Source organism: Euwallacea similis, chromosome 4, assembly GCF_039881205.1.
Source record: "Euwallacea similis isolate ESF13 chromosome 4, ESF131.1, whole genome shotgun sequence".
NCBI classification, from domain to species: Eukaryota; Metazoa; Arthropoda; class Insecta; order Coleoptera; family Curculionidae; genus Euwallacea; species Euwallacea similis.
In genome coordinates this window covers 1,919,744-1,940,778 of record NC_089612.1, presented here as the reverse complement: position 1 = coordinate 1,940,778, position 21,035 = coordinate 1,919,744, and the positions used below count along the sequence as shown (strand labels likewise).

The following is a 21,035-nucleotide window of genomic DNA, read 5'->3' as shown; positions in this document are numbered from 1 at the left end:
AATAGTTAATTGTAAAAAAGGGTGGTTAGGGTAATTCGTAAATATATTATATCAGAATAATTTCATTGAAAATTACTTAATTTCAGCAATAATACTGCAAAATAGGAATAGACTTGTTGAAATCACTCCATCAGTTCGCTGCAAAGCAGTGTTGCTCCTGCATTGATTGTCACTTTTCGTTAGAAAAACCTTACGCTTCATGATTTGGTCCAGTCTCCCCAATATCAACTGTGCAAAATTCGCTCTTTAGCAAAGAAGGGTCCAATATAAGAGAAGGTGTCCTGAGATGTTCATTTATTGCCACATCTTCCAAGCACTCTAATTTTCTAGCTTTTTTATTAGAATGTGGCAAGGCATATCTGAGCTTCCTCCAAAAGTGTTTTTCCCCCCAGCTGATATAGGTATTGGTCATCAAGTAACTTTTGAACTCGTTCCCCATATTGTCCATATTCAATTCCCCATAAATGACTACAATCACTCTAGTTCTGCCCTCACGCAGAGCCTCACTGTAAGCAGTGAGAAATTCCATTTTCCCCCAATGGCTATCCAAAAAGCTGTCTGTAAGCACCACCAAAGTCCTCCTGGATTGTCTCACACTTTTGAATATTTGCCTGGAAATAAATTCTCCAGGAGCCCAATCCCTCTCATGGATGCACACTTTGTAAGTCTTTTCTCCACTTTCCAACCCTGGCAGTAAATGATCTTTGACGAATTCCTCATCTTTCTGACAGTAGCTGATGAAAACATCATAATCTTTGTCTCTATCTAGTTCTTCTTCAGTGATCCAAGAGAGGCACATGTTTCTACTGAAGAGGTAGGTTTTAATGTTCTCGTGATAGCGGTAATAGAAGGCGAAAATTGAGGTTAAACAAAGAATTACCCCCAGGAAGGGTGGTAGCATTAAGCTCAAATTATGTGGTAACTCACAGACAGCTATAGAGATCAGTTGGATATCATTACTGCCCTTGCAGACGATTTCGCTGGTATTTACCTGGAAATTTTAGGGAGAAATTTACTTTGAAGTCTTAAAGAATAAGATTTATGTACCGTTTTATGGTTCTCAAATAAAAACTCTCGCAGTTCCGCAGAGATGCAGTTGCACTCCCAAGGGTTGCGTCCAAGATAGAGTTGGTCCAAAGTTTTAGAGTGGACGAGAGATTGAATGAGGCTGGAAGAGTGTAGGAGTCTTATTTGGTTATTGCTGAGGTCCAGGCTCTATTTAAATATGAAATAAATATTTATTATTGGTTGGGAATTTATCAAATGATTGTTTCTAAACTAAAATTTAAATTAGTTTCGTATTATAGTATACAGTGGTAACTAATAAACAGAGACGATAATAAGAATCTTATACAGGGTGTCCACCTTGAATATCTTTTCTGTCGTTTGTTAAAAGAAAACCGCTTAAACAATTCAACTTTGATAGGAAGGGAGACATCATTTGATGAAAAAGGTATTATTGAAATGTTATCCCTCTACCCTTGGAAACCCCCCTTTGAAATTTTCAAATTGAAAGAGGGGTTATGTTATACTTCGTTTGAAAGGTAATTTTATTCTCTACATGGTCAAGATTTTATTCTTTATTTTTGCGTGTCAGTCTTGTAGAAATTTAACAAAAACCAAATAACTGGATTTTAACCAATTTTATTAATATTTTATTTATTTGATCATAAGAAATGTTGAAAGTGACCTCCATTGACTTCCATGCACATATATAGCTGATCTTCAAAACATTGTCGCACGTTTCCAACATTATCTAACATTTTTGGTATTATTAATCTGCAATTTTTGATGATTCGAACACGTAACTGCTTGAGGGAATCAAATTATGTTTCATAGATTTTGATCTTCATATATCTCTAAAAAAAATCCACGAGATTAAGGTGTGGGAATCTCGCGGGCCACTCCACTAGACTTCTTCTGCCAGTCCATCTTCCAGGTAATTCCTCATCTAGAAATTGTCGGAGAGCAGAAGTGTAGTGTGGAGGCGCTCTATCCTGTTGAAAGACTAATTCTTGTTCTAAGAGGTGGGAATTTTGTTCAAGTATTACAATTATCTTGGGAGATACGGCGTCTTGTAGAATTTGTAGATAGTTTTCTCCATTTAAGTTTCCAGGAATGAAAAATGGTTCAACGAGGTGATCACTTAAAATCCCTGCCCAAATGTTCAATTTTGAGTCTTTTTGGGTATGAGGGATATTTTTAGCTAGCGCCACTAAACTCGAAGGTTGCCCTTTACTCATGTCCAAAATGGTTCGGAGGTTGTATTTGTATTTTTTTTATTATAATGAATTTAAATAATTATTTTTAAGTGATAAAAAAATGGATATTAATTTTATATCGATAATCAAAAACAAATTACTGACAAAATATTACTACTCTAAAAAATAGTAATATGAATAAATACGAATGGTGGTTTGCTTTCCTATGGTGAAAACACCCTGGATTACATTATACGTAGAAATATTATAATCCATCCGTCGGCAATTAAAATAAAAAGACAAGTAACTTGTACTAAGTACAACCTGATGAGTACAACAGCTCCATCCACATTAAATGCACCACACTCGTTTTGTTTCTTCATTTACGTGAATTATTCGATTTCATCAATATTGTTTTTTTACCACGTACATTATTCATCGATTCTAATAAAAACTATGGTAAGAGACGTTGTTACTTTTTTTTGCACGAAATAGTGTCTCTAAGACTGCAAACTCAGAGTAGTCCGAACGTGAATATCCAGTTCATGGTTAGTTTAGCGGACCATTTTATAAATCCCGAATTCCGGCAAACGTCTCGAAACACATAAACTGGAATAGAACGAATTGAAACACAAATCAGGAACTCTTTAGGAAACCCTTTCAAGAACAGCAGCTCGAAAAAAAAACGTGCTATACCACTGAATTTTTATAAGAGAATATCTTTAAGTGAATCTCTCAATTTAGATCATTTGAACTAAGTAACAAGACAGTGGCGTACAAAGAATGATGATGAAATGAAAAAATAATTAAGAAATTATTTCATGTCACTGAATTTTTATAATGGAAAATCTTTACTGAATTCCTCGATACTGTTTTTGAGGGGACTGAAGTTCTCAACTATGATCACCATGCAAATATAAAATCATGGCTAAGAAATTCAAATTTTCGTTAGAAAGAACTTTTTTTCTGAGCGAATGATAATCTGGAAAGACCCAGACGGTTCTATTCTGAATATTTCCTCGAAGGAACAACATAATGTACATCTTTTTGATTCTTGAGATGTTAATTCGAGATCAGTTTGCTACCATTCAACTGTAGTTTAGAATCTCAAGTATGTGATTGTTAGAGAGTTGTAAGAAAACCAAAACTATATTGTGGAAATTATAAACTAATAACGATTTTAAAGTCTTAAAAACTTACCTTTATGTTAGGAGAAATCGAATCAATTTCAGTCAATCGATTCCCCGACAAGTTCAGTTTCACCCCAAACTCTTTCTTCACGAAACTCCAGAAATTCGCTTTGTAAGACTGCTCCAGAGATTTACTCAGCAATTTTGAATCTATCAGCTTCAAAAACGTGTCATCTTTCATAGAAAACGAAGTTAGATTTCTTGAGGAACAATCTACCGAGAGCTCTCCTTTCTGCTCACTATAAGAGCAATTGCAGGCTTTGGGGCAATTTTCCCATACGGGACAATCAATCGCATCTTTAAACTCTGGATCTATGTTACTTAAAATAACTGAATGTATTGTTTTATTAACGTAGCGATATAAGTCCATATTATAGCAGTCGTTTGCAATTGGATTACTCTTCAAGTTTACATACACTTTATTTAGAGAATCTTCAGAGATTCCTGAGAAATCAATTCTCTCTATCTTATTATGGCTTAAATCAATCTCTAGTATTCTCGAATCAACAATGGATTCCAGCTAAAAATACTTAATTACCTTAAAATCAACACAACTATCAACAGTTTACTTTTAAAGTTTTGATGCTGTTGCTTGACAAAGTCAGCTTGCGAATTTCCAAACATAATATATCTGGAAACTCAGTTATTCCATTGTTACTGAGGTCCAGGTTAGTTTCATTCGAGAGATTCTGGAATAAGCTCATGTTAACGGTCCTTAGACCATTCCAGCTCAAGTTGATAACTCTCAGCTTGGGCAGATGTGAGAACGTGCCCTCTGGAAGGCCTTTGGAAGAGAAATTACCAGCTCCAGACATATTAAGTTCACTCAGGAGTTTTGAGTGCTTAAACAGATCTTCTGGAAATGAGGTCAACTTGAGGTGTTGCAAATTTAAGCCTTTCAATTGCGGGGAACTCCAGAATAAAGTTTCAGGGATGGTTTTTAAAGGGTTACCGTTAAGCCCGATGAATGTAAGGGCGGAGTTTTGGTTAAATAAATCCTTATCGAGGAAGGTGATCTTGTTCCAAGCCAATCCAATCGCAGTCAAAACCTTAAGCTCTAAGAATGAGTCACTTGCCACTTTTTCAACATAATTGTTATCCAGATTTAACGTTTTGAGAGATTTTAATCCTTCAAATGTTGCTCTATTCAGTAAAGTAATTTTGTTATTTTGTATATACAACCTAGAAAGAGATGAGAGGTTTCTGAAGCATCCTTCAGGGATAAGATTTATAGAGTTGTCCATCAGAGCCAATTTCTCTAAATTGGGGACGTCATCAAAATGCATGGTAGTTTCGTTAAAATCCACAGAATTCAGACTCAGATTCCTCAAATTAGGGGTTCTTCTTAAAAAATTCCTTTTAAAAATCAAAGGTATCGAGGAGATCTCTAAGGTCTCCAGACTCGGTTGACTACCTATCTGGTACTCATCGAAAACATTCATTTGAGAGAACTCTATGTAATCTGTCGCAGTTAAAATTAAATGTTTCAATTCTCTCATATGCAACTTCTCAATAGCCCCTTTAGGACTATCCTTAAAGCCACAATCTTCAATTGAAATTTTTATGTATCTGGACAAATTTAAATCTGGAACATCTTCTACGTATTGCAAATCAGATTGGTTCAGGCATCTTATGATTATTTCTCCAGTTTTCTCGAATATCGAAAGGGCGATTTTCTTGTTATATTGGTTGGGGCTATATAGTAATATAGTGGAAGAGTCGATGCGGGTACAGCTGTTGTAAGAGTTTATTTCAGTGCATGTGAGGCTATAGCATTTTTTCATTAGTTCCACCAAGAAGCTCATTATTACTATTAGTCGTAATATAAGATGCATCCTGGCTAATCTGGAAAAAAGAATGATGTTAGAAGAGGAACTGGGATACAAGATTAAACCTACAATTATTGTAGATTGAAATGTTCTGTTCTTGTAATTGTAAGTTGAAGATGCAATTTTTTGGATTTTTTGTTATATTAATTAAAATCATTTTTGAAAATTTCAAATATTCTTTCAACTTTTGTATTTTTGGTGAAACTAAGGCAAGAAAATGAAGGCCGCTGTTCCGTATCTCCATTTAAAAACATGAGGCACCGTAGCAAAAAATAGAAATCCTTCAAAAAAAACAAAAGTAAATCAGACCACACAAACGTTGAATAATTTTTTACATGTAGAAATACTGAATAATTTTTCATACGTACAAAAACGGAATAATTTTTCACACATGAAAATATTGAATAATTTTAAACAAATTTTCAATATTTTAGGATTACAATTATTAGGCCTTCACTAAGCTCAGTGGTTGAGATCTTCAGCAATTAAACTAATTTTATGGAGGATAACATCACCACGTTTTTTTGGATGCTTATTGGTGAAGGTCCAAAATATTTATGGTACTAAATAATTTAAACTTGTGTTTTGAAAAATTGAGTAGCTGAAATTACGAGTTCAATTATCAAATTGTTCTTATCTTACCTATGGACCACTTACAATCATTCATGAGTCAGTTATACCAGCAGTCGTAAACTCCCAATTATACCCTTGAAAGATACTCAGCTTTCTCTTTGAACTTCTCTTCAGCTGAAGCCTTCAAGGAAGCGTTTATTTCACTTTAGAATTAATGCACAAACGATGAGCCTCACGGTATAAGTGCTCACGGAAAGTTGCGAACAAGAATGATACAATTCACTAGTTAAGGGCTGTTTTATGCTTTTCTTATCCCCAAGTTTTAATGGGATTCACTTATCTGTGATGCTAGGCGTTTTTTCATAAAATAATAAGTAAGACGAGATAGTAAAATGAGATGGCATGACGACGACCATATGATGAGGCAGATGGCTCCATGATGATACAGATGGCTACATAACTCATGTTAAAGCTGTATGATAAGTTGGGAATAGATTCATTAGGGGGGCAACAAACATAATGCTAACTAATGGGTAGTTCTTTAGAACTTCCATGAAAGTTCCATAACGAAATCGAAATTGTCTCTGGTTTCCACCCTTTGATCATTCATTTAATTGTAATGGCTATGAAGCCACAGATGTGGGACATTGGGAAAACACCCTCTGGGTTACTTCTTGAAAATTTGCATTAGTAAGTTCTAGTTATTAGTAAGAAAAATTCTATACTAGAATAGGAACTTTGGAGTAAGATTTGTAACGGTATTGCCATGTGTCAGCCTTATACCTTTAGGTAAGCCTGCAGTACTACTAGAATGGGATACAAAGGCTGCTTTCTCTACATAAGGAGACTCTAAATCAGGAATATCTACGGTGGGTTTTATCAATTCATAGAAATCTATCGTCTCTTGAAAAAGTAATTGTTTTTATGCACAGTTTTAATCAAATGATACTTTTAAAATATTAAACATATTTAAAATCTTGTATGCTTATAGAATCTTGATTCAATGGTGAAGGAAATGTTTAGGACGAATGTCCAATAAGCCCTTTGAGTTAGCATGGAAACAAAGCAACCCCTTGTAGGATGTAACTAATAATAAGCTTTAACTCCATAAAATCATAAAAATTATGATCCTCATCATCGTGAACAGATAGACGCTATTGTTGCCTTTCAAAATCTTTATTTAACAATAGTCTAAAATTTGTATGTAAATTATGCCATATTAAAAAGAAATTAATCAAAATAGAAATTAATCTGAAATCTCGATTTAACTGAACGTCAATAATTAGAGATTCTTTCAAAGATACTTTCTCTCATCGTGATTTTCTTTCGGTTTAGTAACTAAATCGGCACATCGTTATTCGAAGAAATTATTGACTTAAGTACTCATTTCACTGTAAATGCTTAACCATGGTGTAGGCTTATTAACAACATTGCTTAGAACCGGCACACATGTCCATCGAGCGATGCATTATATTAAGAAAAGAACTACTGAATTAGAAAAGCAATAATCATAGAATGACGATACTTAAGGAAGTAAATTAATAGTTTTCGTTGAGAATGTTGAGTCACTAAACATTTTCGAATCTGTCTTGTGTGGGTATTCCTAATCTGCCCCTAATAAACTAAAAGCACCTCTATAAAGACCAAATTGTCTCTACTTACTCTATAACTAGAACTCCTTCTATTGAGGCCCCATTTTTCCATCTGCTATCTGTAGTAGGCCTCGGGCGTAAAAATTAGCACACGCGTCCAAAACACTCGAATACTCACACATTTCAAAACCTTTAATAGTTCTACCAATTTGATGGACTTTGATGAGCAAGAACTTTAGTTCGTCTCGCTTTAGGCGTCGAGGCGAAAGTAAAGTGAATAATGCGGTTATCTTTAGCCAAACCAGAAGCAAAAAAATGTTCTTAATTTACTTTATTATTGAATTGAATCTTCCGTTAACACGGTCTTCACTAAACTAGTTTGTAAAAGGTATTTTGTTGGATATTTGAATGGGAGATGGTGAGAATTCTGACCATTAGGAGGTCGCTTTTGGTCATCTCACCTGATGGGGAATAGAGAAGAGCATTCGAGAGGTTTTGCAGGGATGATGCTAAAAGCTCATACATAATTTTCACGAACCATTGTTTATTACTTATCATTACAAAAAAGTTATTTTAATTATATATAAGACATTGATAAGGAAAGATTGCGACCACATTTAAACGGCATATAATTATCAGCAGACAGATTAATTTTGCGCGACACATTTTTTACAGTTTATAAACGTACAGAATTAATTATGCATTTTGCGTTTTTAGGGAACTATATTCTGTAAAATTTCATTAAGGCTCTCCTGCGACTCAAGCGTCTTGTAAAAATGACAAAGCAAATCTGCAAGTCTTGAGTACGGCCCTGATATTTATTATCTAAAATATAAATTCTCGTTTTGTTAAGCTCCATGGCAAAAGAAATTAATTCGAAATTTTTCTCGAAAGGACTTAAAATTGGCTTATCATGCCTACTGGTTCCTCGACAAATTATTGGCGCACAAAAACTGAACTGACTCTAATTTTCCGTTACATTTAAGCAGCGACGTATAAATTCGTGAGAATGAAGCGAACTTTTTGCCCGTCGATCGATTGAAAAGGAAGATAATGAAGCACATCAAAATGGTGACTTCTGGTAATTGAAATTGCTACGAAGTGTTTTGTGGCAAATTCCCAAGTCTTAATGAGACAATTTCCTCGCTTTTCTGTTTCTTCTCCAAGTCTCAAGTCGAACTCGTTGTAAAATGTAGAAATCCCTAATTAGACCTATCTTCAACTCTCATGCCAAACTCATTAATGAAAGTCGAATTTTTCGGAATCCCAATCTGTCCTTTCTGATTGTTGGATAAAGAAAGCCCTGCTATGGGCGTATTAATGCGTAAACTCGTCAGGAACGTCCCCAATTAAAGGTAGCGAAAACCTTTATTCATTGTTCCTGGCATAGGCTAATTATTATATTCTATCTAACATGCTCCCACCTGAAGGTTAATCTGCGATAGGCAGTTCTTATAAACAAAAGTAGGAATTGCTCGAGACAATTTACTAAATTAAAATACGCCAATGAAATTATAATATTTAAAAATGTCTTTTTGATATGCGATCATTACGATTACTATGTGTAATTAACTGTTTAGATTGAACTTGTGCTTTGTTTGGATATAATGACCTACTCCCGAACAACTAGTTTCACCTATCGATCCAGTCTTCAGTGGTCGGAAATACAGTTGTAGAGAGGGGCAAAGGACGAACATGATTCTCTAATGGCACCTCTGGAGACTGCTGCATCTTCTAGTTCATGCTGCTCAATACTTACCAAAGGTCCTCTGGAGTTGTCTGAACAGGTTTAAAAGTTTGCGTCGTACAGACTTTATGCGAACTAACTTAACCTGACCATCTTTACCTGAGATAACTTTAGCTACATTCACTGTAGCGACCCACTTCCGAAACAACAGTTTCATCTATCGATCCACGCTTTTCAGTTGTCGAAGATACAGCTGTAAAGGTTGGTAAAAGCCAAACATGGCTCTCATACCTCTGAAAGCTCTGCTCAATCTTCCGGCTTATAGTGCTCAGTAGCGTCCAAAGGCTCTTCAGAGTTCTTTAACCAAGTCTAAAATCTTGTCTCAAATAGACTTTATTGGACACTTGTGTGACTTCAGCTACACCATCCATATATGTATTAATCGATGCGCTTAGTGTAATCGTTACTTATTCATTTACCTCATCATTTAAGCATTATTCGTAATGGGGAATAAGTTAACTTAAATATTTTCATTTAAATGGAGCACGCAACTCTTCTCTTAGTTTATGTTGAACGTTATGTAACAAAGTCTTATCAATCTGATTAGTTTTGAGTACGTCCCTGATATCTATTTTCGAAAATGTAAATTCTCGGCAGGCGATCTTGCTCGGATAAAAATATAGACGGCGTTAACAGTTCTTTAAATCAGGTGTAGGATTCTGTAGAACACGTATGTATACGTATTTTGTGAAGCATTAGGAAACACATGACTGCTGTGATCTTCTACATTAAAGCTTTCACGATCACTCTAACGTGGAATTCTTATGTCTGCCATCCGTTGGGCACAAAAATACACTTATGAAAACTGCCTGCAAGTTCGTCTAAAGACGTTTTCTTTTTCCAGAATTGTGGTAGGGATGATTTTGAAATTAATGTAGTAGGACAGCTAAATTTCATTGGGTCAAACAGCTTTTGTGCAATGTCCATTCATTTGACTCAACTCCCTGCAAGTCTTTATTTATTTGTAATTGATCTTCTTCTGGGTACTAAGTTAATCCAAGAATTGCAACGTTATAATTCTCAAACGGAGGTTTATTACTGCACTCCCACCCTCTAATTTCATATTTTCCATCAGCCATTTCTGCTGTAGAAGTTCTGACAAATTTTTCCAAATCATCTTTATCTAGTGAACTTGCTACCCAGTTGTCCATTTAAAGGCATTTTCTTCATTTTTTAATTGTGTCAATGGAATATCTGGTGGCCATCAAGTCGGTTCTAAGCATCGCTCTAAGTAAAAATCTATTGTTGCCCCTGGCAAAAAATGACTTGCAAGTAGCTAGTCTTCGATGTTGAAAAACGACGTGTCCACTTTGACCAATCCAAGGAAATTTGAAAAAACTCGATCGTGTTTGTTTAATCCAATTTGAGGGAAAGCTTTCTTTATATCAGCGATTACACCGAGCTTGTACTCTCTAAATTTCAGCAACAAAACGGGCATCGATTCTATCAAATTCAAGCCTTTTTCTAAACATTGATTTAAAGATGGACTATCCGACAAGGAGCTGTAGTTGAGTGTCTTCAGTACTGGACGGTGAGGCAAAAAATGTTCCGATATACAGGGTTTAATATATCATCGTGGATATATTCAGGAAGCGATAGTCCTCTGCAAAGTAATAAAAAAAGCTAATAGACCCGTGGTCAAAAACGCACCGTTATCGATATACAGGGTGACGAAGTTTCACATTTTTTCTCATATTTTGGGTCTTTAGTTTTTATAATTTTGCTTTCCTTTAGATTAATGTTCATTTTTAAGAATTTGATTAAATGTTACGAATTGTTTCAGATAGTTAATAACTGAGGCGGATGATTTTTTTTCTTATTTTTTTTACATTCTTAATTTGCATCGATAGATATTTTTGCAAATTCTACGAAAATACTACAACAGACCAAAAAGCTACAGATTTGAAGAAGGAATTTAAATTTAGTGTCAGAATTCATACAGGGTGTTCCAAAAAAGATACAAAGCATGAAATAATACATGACCCAGAAGACCATAATACCCTGTATATGGTTACCGATTAATTTGATATTTTGTTGTAGAGTTTCTTAAGAAAATATATGTACAAAATTCCAAAAATTTCATTTAAGGCATACGTGGGAATAATACAAAATATTAAAAAATGCGGAATATTGCCTCCCTGTATATCAAAAATGGTGCATTTTCAACCACGGATCTATCAACATTTTTTTATTACTTCGTTGAGAGCTATCGCACTCTGAATATCTCCGTGATGGTATGTTATACCTTGCAAAAGCCGTTTCAATCTCGTTTCTTGCACTATTCTCGTTCATCTGGTTTAAATTTAAATAAAGTTGCTGTTGTACATCCAGTTCGAAATGACCATCCCTGTAAGATTCGTCTCGTAGGACCAAAAATGAGGTAGTTTCGGCTCGAAAGGCCAAAATTATTGTATTTCGAGGACCCTACCGGAATTCCGGAATTTACAAAATGGCCGCCAAACTAGCTATAGACTGGACAATTACGTTCCGACCATCCCGAGTTCGCAGTCTCAGAAGCATTGTTTCCTATAAGAAATAACCAACAAGCTTTCTAACTATAGTTAAGGTCTCTTGGTGTTGAATAATAATACGTGTTACAACAATATACAGGGTGTCCCAGAAAATGTGGGCATGCTTTCGGATATATATACAGGGTGTCAAAATAACATGACAAGTTCCTATTTAAAAAAAATTCTATAGACCCTCCCTACCAAGATATAGGCTAGGGAGGAATTGTTGCAAAGAATTATGTTTCATCCCGATCAAATAAGAAACAATGCTGGGATTTTGTGGCGGGTATAACAATCGTCAATTCGTCGTGCACGAGAATGTATTAGACTACGAGGAGTCCATGTTGAACCTACTTCTGAAGCTTTTAATTAAACAGTTAAATTATCAATTCTTCATTTCGATTTCGAAAAGGTTTAATTTAATTAAAAATTAATTTAAATAATGGCCGTTTTTTGGAAAACGGTTTATATTATCGATGACAAACAAGAGTGTCTTTTTTTTTTAATTTAAGCTTCAAGTTATCCAAACATATTTTTTTGTGTCTTTATTATACAGGGTGTTAAAAATATGAGTATTAATGTGTACAAGCTGGTTGGCCCCTGGCGAACTCAAAGAACAAAATGAGTTTCAAAGACACTATTTTAAGGGGCCTTAACTAGTATCTATCATATTAAAAAATGATCAAATTATATCAAGTACTTTAAAAGTTACTTGATAAAAACCGATTTTCAGGGGCGTCTTTTAGGGGTCTATAACTTGGTAGGGAGAGTCTGTAGATATTTTTTTAATAGGGACGTGTCATGTTATTTTGACACCCTGTATATGTATCCGAAAACATGCCCACGTTTTCCGGAACACCCTGTAAAGGAAAACGAGCAATGATGAGACGAGGCGAGCGACGAGCCACGTGACAGGCGGATGGTGCTAGGTAAATGCCTAAAAAAAGGCATCTGCCTCCATACTTACTGTTAAACCTAGACAAAACAAAAACATAGTAATAATTAAACAATCTACGGTGCATCGCGATGTTGCCACGTCGACTTAGATTTCATAAGGTACAAGTCTTAATAGCTGTATTAAGTTACTTCTTGGCATTATCACAGTTATTGATAGCGACTACAATAAATCTCCTCTATTTATTCTAATTTTCTCTAATAATAATTCTTTCACAACTACCTCTTCCTTTGAATTCTATCACGTAAGTTTTGGAATGCCGAACACATCTGCCTCCCATGGATTAAAACTGATGAATTTGTTAAAACAATTGACAACTATCGTTATGTCACAAGTGTCCAATCTAATTTAGTTTCTGCCGCTAGGAGCCCCTGCGGGAATTTATCTTCCTCCCGTATACAAAAGATTCCGTATACGAAAGATTATTGGGGCCAAATCAGCCCCAATGAGTTGCTCAGCGGGTCCAGCCATTTAATCAGTCAACTGGATCGTCAGAAATGTTATGTCGTGCATCCAAGAACCACAAAACGCAATTACAACTTTATTGCATTCATGTTGTCCTAACACCTCTCTGGAAAAACTGTATCCTCTTTGAGTGTGGGGATGTGAAAACGAGAATGTTGTCTTTGCCACCCAGTAAGTAATAAGTAATACTTTTCCTTCGTTTTGGTTATAGCGTAAGTTTCTGTGCTATCTGTGTGGTATGTACATATATAATCTCGGAGAATTTGCGTTATTTAAAGTTCTGATGGTCATGATACTGCATGGGTACCCCCTAGAATTTGAAGAACTTTGATAGTTCTGAAAGATGAATCACAGTTAAATGTAATTTAAAATTGTACTTCAATTTTTCGTAGGGAAGGGGCACTGATGAATCAGGCGCGCTTATCTATCTGCAGAAAGGGGTTTTAGTTAGTGTATGCAAAAATAGGTAAGTTTTTCATTCATTCATTCCACATGTTGCTTGAATTCACATTTCAAAACCAAATCTATTTTTTTATTGAAGTCCTCCAATTACTGCTTAATTTTATGGCAACTTATGCTCAGTTTTACTCTCTATCTATCTGTAATAAATTTACACTTTGTAATTGCACTTATTTCTGTGTAATCGCCACAAATTCCAAAATTACATTATTTCTCGCTGAAAATAAATCTTCTATTCAATTACAAGAAGTAAATTTATTGATTTTAATCCATATCCTCTCATACAGTTTTCCTTTCAAGCATCATGTGGTTTCACATTTATGTCCTATTAATATACAAAACCTCGAAGCACGCGACCGTAATTACACTCATACACAATTCATTGGTATAAATGAAGTTTTGCTGTAACTTATTTGTTATTGACTGACAATTACTAACTAATGAACTCTCACATAGAATAAATTATTATTCTGCAACAATTGTTGTAGTGGTTGCCTCATTGTATTTCCCACCGAAGGGAGAAATTATTTATTTAGGAGGGAGGTCTGATAATTCGGAATATTTAAGCCGGAATTTTGGTTAAGGTTGATAAAAAAATGAGTACAACATTAAATATTTCGGTTTTTTAATAAATATGTAAGTGGCCGAAAAATTGGATTTTTTAATTTGAATAATCAATATTAATTTGAACTTCAGCTTAAATCTGATTAATTGCTAACCCATCCAGATGCCATATATCACTGCCTTCCAGGCAGTCTTTCACACGACTCATTAATGTCAAGGGATGTACTCTATCTTTATTCGTTTGTAAGCTATCTTATTACACGTGTCCGTTAACTGTCGCATTTTCCATCGGCCGTAAACAGATAAAGATCATAGAGCCGGGTATGAGGCTCCAAATCCATTTAATACACCTTCCGAGGCCCTAATCCGACTTTAATCTCTCAAATTAGTAAGGTCGCAAATCCTGTTAAAGGTGGAAGGTAAATGCAAACTGGGCGAGTTTGATGAGAGAAAAATGGACCTTAAATAGTGTCATTGAAAGAGCAATCGAAATCCTCCCTTAAAACGCCCTTTGAAGTTACGCGTTTCACAATTTCTTGGCCTTTTCGAGTTTCCGTTACTCCTCCGGGCTATTTCCTCTTGCACTGTGCAACTACTAGCGACAAAGAAACTGTCTCGTTTGTATGCGGGGCCAATAAATCGCATTATGAAAATGGTCGGGGACGAAGTGGCTTTTGTACATGTTTCAATTTGGATTCTTATTGATTAAAAAGGAAAAATTCAAAAGGAAGAAAATTGATAAGATTTTAAGGTTGATATAAGTGGAAAAAGACTGGAAGAAGTGTCAGTGAGCAACCAATTGAATGTAATATGGAATTTCATTTTTTTTAATTTTCTCAAATATTTTGACAAATAGGGGATCTTATAAAAACCGATTTGTTGGCAAAAAACTTGTACTGCAAAGTGTCACTTCCCTATTATGGTATATATCTAGTTAACTCTCACAATTTTGAGATGAAACATTCATAATATCAGAAATAGTTTTTGACTGCAAACCTAAAACCAGTTGGAAATTACTACTTTACGACCATTCAGACTTAAAGTTACTTATGGCAAATTTCCTTTTTTTCATTAAAAGCAACCTTACTTGAGTTATTTCTCTGAAATTATCACTTTTATTTTGAAGATGTGTACATTCCTAGAAATACCTAGAACTCACCTGACCTAAAAACTCAATTATCTAATTTATTTTCTTAATTTGCTTGTACTAATGAAAATGCAACTTTTCTCTTTTCCAAAGGTTAAAATGCAACAACACAACCACATTTTACTAATATATATTTTTTATAAATGTTGGTTCATTCACACAATAAACAAATTTAGAACATCAAAAACCTTCCTAATACAATTTCGTTGATATAAATCCTTTGCTCATAGCAAATCCAAACATCAGAGTAACAGCACTAATTGTCAATATCGAAATGGCAACATAAGAAACTTCATCATCACTCGTCTTGGTTTTATCTTCATTTTTAATATATTTTGGCTCTTTAGGCAGATCAGGCAGGTATTTAACATCAATCCTCTTGACAAAATTCACCAAGTTAGGCCACAGAGCCACCAGGCTGTTAATACTGTTTGAAGGAAATGGAAGTTTCATTAAAGGGGCTAAGTAGCTATAAACAATTATGTCTAGGGATGTAGGGCTGTCTCCATAGAAATAGTTTAAGTTGCTTAACCGGGCTGATAGTGATGATAAGCATTCAGTGACTAACATTGTAATGTTATCTTTTATGGTTTCCAAGGAATAGTAGTCACTAGAATATTGGCTTTCGATTAAATCTAAAGCATTTTCTTTCAACCGTTTAATAAGAATGTTGTTGAAGGGGAATGGTAGGGCTTTCGCATACCACAATTGAGTAAATTCTTCACAGTTTCTATGCTCCAGCCAAAGCACATACTCCAAGACAGTCCTCAGTTTTGCTTGCACTAAAGTCTTCAATGCCAGAGATTCACTTCGCTGCTTTGGCGATAGGTTCATATCCAAGTTATAGTTCAAGGTGTTGAGATATAAAACACTCTCGTGGAATGACTTAAGGCAGACGTTTTTGTGCACAAAATAGGAGCCACTGTGAAACATACACAGTTTTAAGTTGTTCAAAGTTTTGATTTGCACTGGAACTTTGGCAATTAAGAAGAAAAGGAGGGTTTTCGTGCACTCTACATTTAAGGAGGGCAAGCCATAGTCTCCGTCGTATACGTATAAAGTGAATTTATCGTTTGCGATCATTATTAGAGGAGTTTTCAGGGATTTTAATTGAGGATTTCTTGCGAAACATTTATTAAAATTATTGTTCTATATTTTTTAGGTTAGATTGGCGCATAGTTATTTTGAGGTTAGCAATGTTGTCGGATTGAGTTAGGAAGTAGATTTCGCAGTGCCAAATTGATCGAGGTTGAGGGACAAATATATGGTAATAATATATAGATAATAATTGTTTTCGATTATCTTATTTTTATATATCTCGTTTAATTGAGATTTTTAATGTTCGTTTTAATTGTTTTACATTTTGTCCACAAATCATTTTCTATAATTTCATTATTATGATGTAATCTGGCAACATCCGAAGGATAACACAATCGTGTTCAATTCCACTCAACGGATTAAGCGCTATTTATTTAAAACTAATTTTTGAACATTTTCTTTATGTATTCTCCTATGCTCTCATTAAAGGCATTTAAGTAGTCCTTGACTTACTAACAAAGTTTCTGTAATGTTCGCATTTAATCTCCTGCAACTATGAATCTCTAGTTCAGCACTTCAAGCGATTGGTTTGTTGTTTTTGAATGGGTCCAGTTCTGAGCACAGAACGTATTTTGGCATTCTGACATCGATTTCTATTATCGAAAATGGAATTCGACTAGGGATGTTTAAGGAGAATCGATAATTTTCAAAGAAGTTCTGAAGATTCTGATTTTTTCTAATCTTATCATACATATTTTAGTTGCTTTTTGTTTTTCAGAAGAAATGTTGGCTCAAGTGAGGAAAAATTAAGGGATTGAAATGAAAATGTTGTTAAAATAAAACAAGGGCCTCATACTACGATACCATTTTTATCTCGCCTTATAAAGTTACCTAATTCTCCCAAACATAATTATGCAAATATTAATTAACAACGGAATTACATTTCTGATTATTACCTTTGTGTAAGTATGGCTCCATTAATATTAAATCAGTGCTGAAAGCACAGTCGAAATGAACAGTTTTGTTGGCGATAATGGGGTGCAAAACTCAATTATACGAAATGTTCCATCCACTTGTAATTGATCCTAATAAATTAAAATTTCAACTTCCAGTTTTCCTATTCATACGGGATGCTCATTAGCGTGAATATGTAATTTTATTACTCTCAGGTCCAAGTCGGACCAGGTGCCTATTAATTAAGGATTAAATTAGCACACCCTATATGAGAAAGATCGCAGTGCAAATATGCTACATAGATACAGGTCTAGGGCAAAATAATATAATACAGGGAATGGCAAAATACTAGTCTCTTTTGCTATAATAAAACTGTAGATTTTTAAGTCCCTTGAGGGCGTCTAGACGAAAAGGGAATCAACGTTACTATGCTCTCGTTATGTATAGGGATAATTGGATTGTAATAATTTATAAAGCGGTCATCTATATGAAGTTGCGGTCGGGTCACACCAGCGCACCGGCTTTATTGTTTAATTAGTTTCGAGCCATATTAATTTAGTTTTTGGGGCCTAATTAATTGCAAGCGAGATGAGATTGTCATGAAATCCAAATATGGGATGATATCTGAAAATGAGAGTGTAATGGAGGTGCTGTTGAATCTCGTTTCTTGGACTCAGCGGAATAACTGAAACTTAAAACTCCCACATTACTTAACGTTTAATAGCCGGAACAAATAATAGTAAGGGATTAAAGTTTGATAAGTTTTGGGACGACATAACTGCAGTTAAACTGGAAAAGCTATAAAATTTTTGTGATCTAGAGAATTAATATGGGGTTCCTTTTTTAGATCCGACAGATTTCTCAGAGATATTTTTCACGTGGTAAAAACCCTTTAACTTTAATATTGAAAATTTTAAATCCAATCTAAATGAGTAATTAAAAATAACGTTACAGTACTTTTGTGAGCATTTCCATTTTGAATTGTAGATTACCGCTTCCATAAAATCCAGTGTAAGCATGCGGGTAAATTATTGCCATTGTTTGGCAACGGCGGCACAAGAGTTTAATTGCACTTTCAGCAGTAAAAATTTATCTAATTTACAGATTTCAATTCATGATTAAATCCGAAGCTGAAAGGCGGGTTTCGAATTGTATTGTTAGCCATGAAGTTTATAATAAAGCTCGGCATAAAGCGGCTACTTTGCAAATAAGCTGGAAATGGATCGCTCTGCTGCACGCGAGTTCATTTCAATATTCTGGATAATTCTTTCACAATTAATTGCCGCAAGAAGCAATTTCACCATATTTGCCAGGCGAATACAGAACATTATTTATCGGTAATAATCGAGAAATGCCCCATCAATCATATTTATTCAACGTCGGATGCCGAATTCAAATTTTGCCAAATATTTGCAAGCCCATAATAAAATTTTCCCTGAGCATTGCGTTTTTCCCACTTTAAACCCTCTGTCAAAATTAATTTATTCCTGGCAAAAGTGTGTCGCCCCATTTCCAAAGCTCTTGTGCAAAATATACTGCTTTCCATAGTTCAATGGAAAAGAAATTGAAATGGTATCTTCGAGATATACAGAGTGTTTCATAAAAGTGGTGCCAAAATTGAGGAGATTATAGAAGACATTGCGATAGAAAATTTGCGTATATAAATTCCTAGTTGAAAATGAGCCATTTTAACTTTGGAACAATTTTTGTCAAAATATGTAATATTTTCTCGTTGACACTAAGACATCGATATTTATGTGATTTTTATTAAAGACGTTTATTAAAACGTTTTTATCGAGATACAGTATAAAATGTCGTTCCATCATGACGGAGCACCAGCACATTTTGCCCGTCATGTGCAGGATTACCTAAACCTACAATTTCTCGGGTCATGGATCGGAAAAGGAGAACTTATCAGTTGGCCTACGCGAAGTCCCGATTTAACTCCGTTGGATTTTTTCGTCTGGGGTTACATCAACTTCGTGGCCTACAAAACCCCTGTAGCCATCCACGAGGAACTGTTAGGGGGAGTGATGGTAGCCTGTCTTTTCGTGCAGTAAAATTCGCATATGCTACAAAGGGTGCGCGATTCCATGATTCAACAGGCAAATTTATGTAACGAGATGAGGGGTCGCCATTTTGAGTCATTATTATAAATTTATTATTTTTGCATTGCCTTGAATAAAATTTACTTAAATATTGATGACTTCTAGTGTCAACGAGAAAACATTACATTTTTGGATAAAAATTGTTTCGGAGATAAAACGGTTAATTTTCGACTAGAGGTTTATATGCAAAATTTTTCTACTGTCATGTTGTCTATAACATACTCGAGTTTGGTACCACATTTTCGAATTGCCTTGTATTTTAATAGCAAGTATCTGAAGACGTAACTTTATTTCATCAACCCTATTAAAAACTCATCCTCCAGCCAAACTCGAACTCATCCAGCTTTACCTTCGAGAAAGCCGCATTAAGGTGCAGGCTTAAAACTGGATGTTAATTACCCTTTAAAGTATAATGCGAAGCACTAAAAAGCTCCTTTGTGAGGAGTATGCATTTATTGCATACACAGCTGACTGCCTAAGTGTAAAATCCTTTGAGGATAATTCCCCAAATAAACCTCTAAACGGTTGCTTTCAAAGCCAAAATGGCTTTGATTAAATATAAACACGTTTTCGACTAAACCGCCTGGAAAAAACAGTTAAGGCTTCATAATTTCGGATGTTAATACCCCCTTGATATAGGGAGCTTATTAAAATCATAAGTCTAGAATGTTATTTTTTTTTTTTGTTCGACAGCATAGGAGATTGTGTGTAGTATAAAAGTAAATATGCTTTTTCAACTTTATTAAAAATGTGCAACTAGTGCGAATAATTGTGAAGTTTCTAAAGCACATCAACAAATCTTTGAATATTTATTGAATTGAAACTTTAGTGAAGCTTTCAAAAACTAAAGCAAAAAGTTTACATATTTCTCGAAATACTCTAAAAGTCTATACCTTACCTGATATTCAGAGAACTTTCTTGATTTTTGAACATCTTTTAAATGTTCTAAAACCAAGAGAGATTTATAAATACCACCTACATAAAATGTTTAAAAAATTCTAATGATATGTGGGCAGTTCCAGAAATCTATAGAAGCTTCTTAACAATTTAAAAAATTTCTAGAAGTTTATAAAAAAAACTCTAAATACGAAACTCGGACAAGTTGTTAAATTTTGTAAATGATTCTGGATAGTTCCAGTAATTTAGAGAGGCTCACGAACATCGTCAATAAGCTTTTAATCTCCAGAGATGTTTACAAATAACTACTAGGAAAAAGGTGAAAAAATGCAGTAAACTTGGATGATTTGAGAAATTCACAGAAATTTTGAGAGTTTTCCGAGAACTATGTGAATAAGGACAAATATTGTACACGAGCAATACTTTAAAAAATGATATACAATTTTCAACAATCTGTGTGATTTATAGACATTTTTTAGTTATTCTGAGGGATATTAAAATTAAGATAAATTGTTAAGTAAACTATAGAAAATTTTCAATAGTTATGAATTTTGTAATTTGCTCCTCTGTTCTAGACCGTAGAAGTTTCTTGAGTGTTTCAAGTAATTTCTAAAAATTAAAAAATATGTAAAAAACTTGGAGAAACCCTTAAATAGTGTGGAACATTTTCGAGAGCTTTTAGAACATTTCCACAAGTTTCTAAATATTAAATTCACTTTTTAAATTAGAGTTAGGAAAATGAATCACTAGTTTTAATAAATAGTTGTTTTAATCTCAAGAAGATTTTTGAAGTTTCCAAACAATAT

At 34.5% G+C, this 21,035-nt stretch overlaps 2 protein-coding genes across 2 annotated transcripts; both read right to left on the bottom strand.

Moving 5' to 3' along the window:
* Window positions 1-165: 165 nt before the first annotated feature.
* Window positions 166-7,831, bottom strand: LOC136408439 (protein toll-like). Its single transcript, XM_066389397.1, has 5 exons — window positions 7,456-7,831; window positions 3,961-5,236; window positions 3,402-3,911; window positions 1,048-1,215; window positions 166-991 (listed from the first exon to the last, which is right to left on the bottom strand). Exons 2-5 carry the CDS (start codon window positions 5,224-5,226, stop codon window positions 191-193), a joined length of 2,745 nt encoding a protein of 914 aa, XP_066245494.1. The 5' UTR covers window positions 5,227-5,236; window positions 7,456-7,831; the 3' UTR covers window positions 166-190.
* A 7,529-nt stretch (window positions 7,832-15,360) lies between these two features.
* LOC136408144 (metaxin-1) lies at window positions 15,361-16,376 on the bottom strand. Its single transcript, XM_066388982.1, has one exon. It carries the CDS (start codon window positions 16,313-16,315, stop codon window positions 15,425-15,427), a length of 891 nt encoding a protein of 296 aa, XP_066245079.1. The 5' UTR covers window positions 16,316-16,376; the 3' UTR covers window positions 15,361-15,424.
* Between the last annotated feature and the right edge of the window lie 4,659 nt (window positions 16,377-21,035).

Coding starts and splice junctions, on each gene's coding strand:
- LOC136408439 (XM_066389397.1), bottom strand. CDS start 5,226: ATGCATCTTATATTACGACTAATAGTAATAATGAGCTTCTTGGTGGAA. Junction 1,216..3,401: donor CGATTTCTCCTAACATAAAG/GTAAGTTTTTAA, acceptor ATATTTAAATAG/AGCCTGGACCTCAGCAATAA. Junction 992..1,047: donor TATTTGAGAACCATAAAACG/GTACATAAATCT, acceptor TAAAATTTCCAG/GTAAATACCAGCGAAATCGT.
- LOC136408144 (XM_066388982.1), bottom strand. CDS start 16,315: ATGATCGCAAACGATAAATTCACTTTATACGTATACGACGGAGACTAT.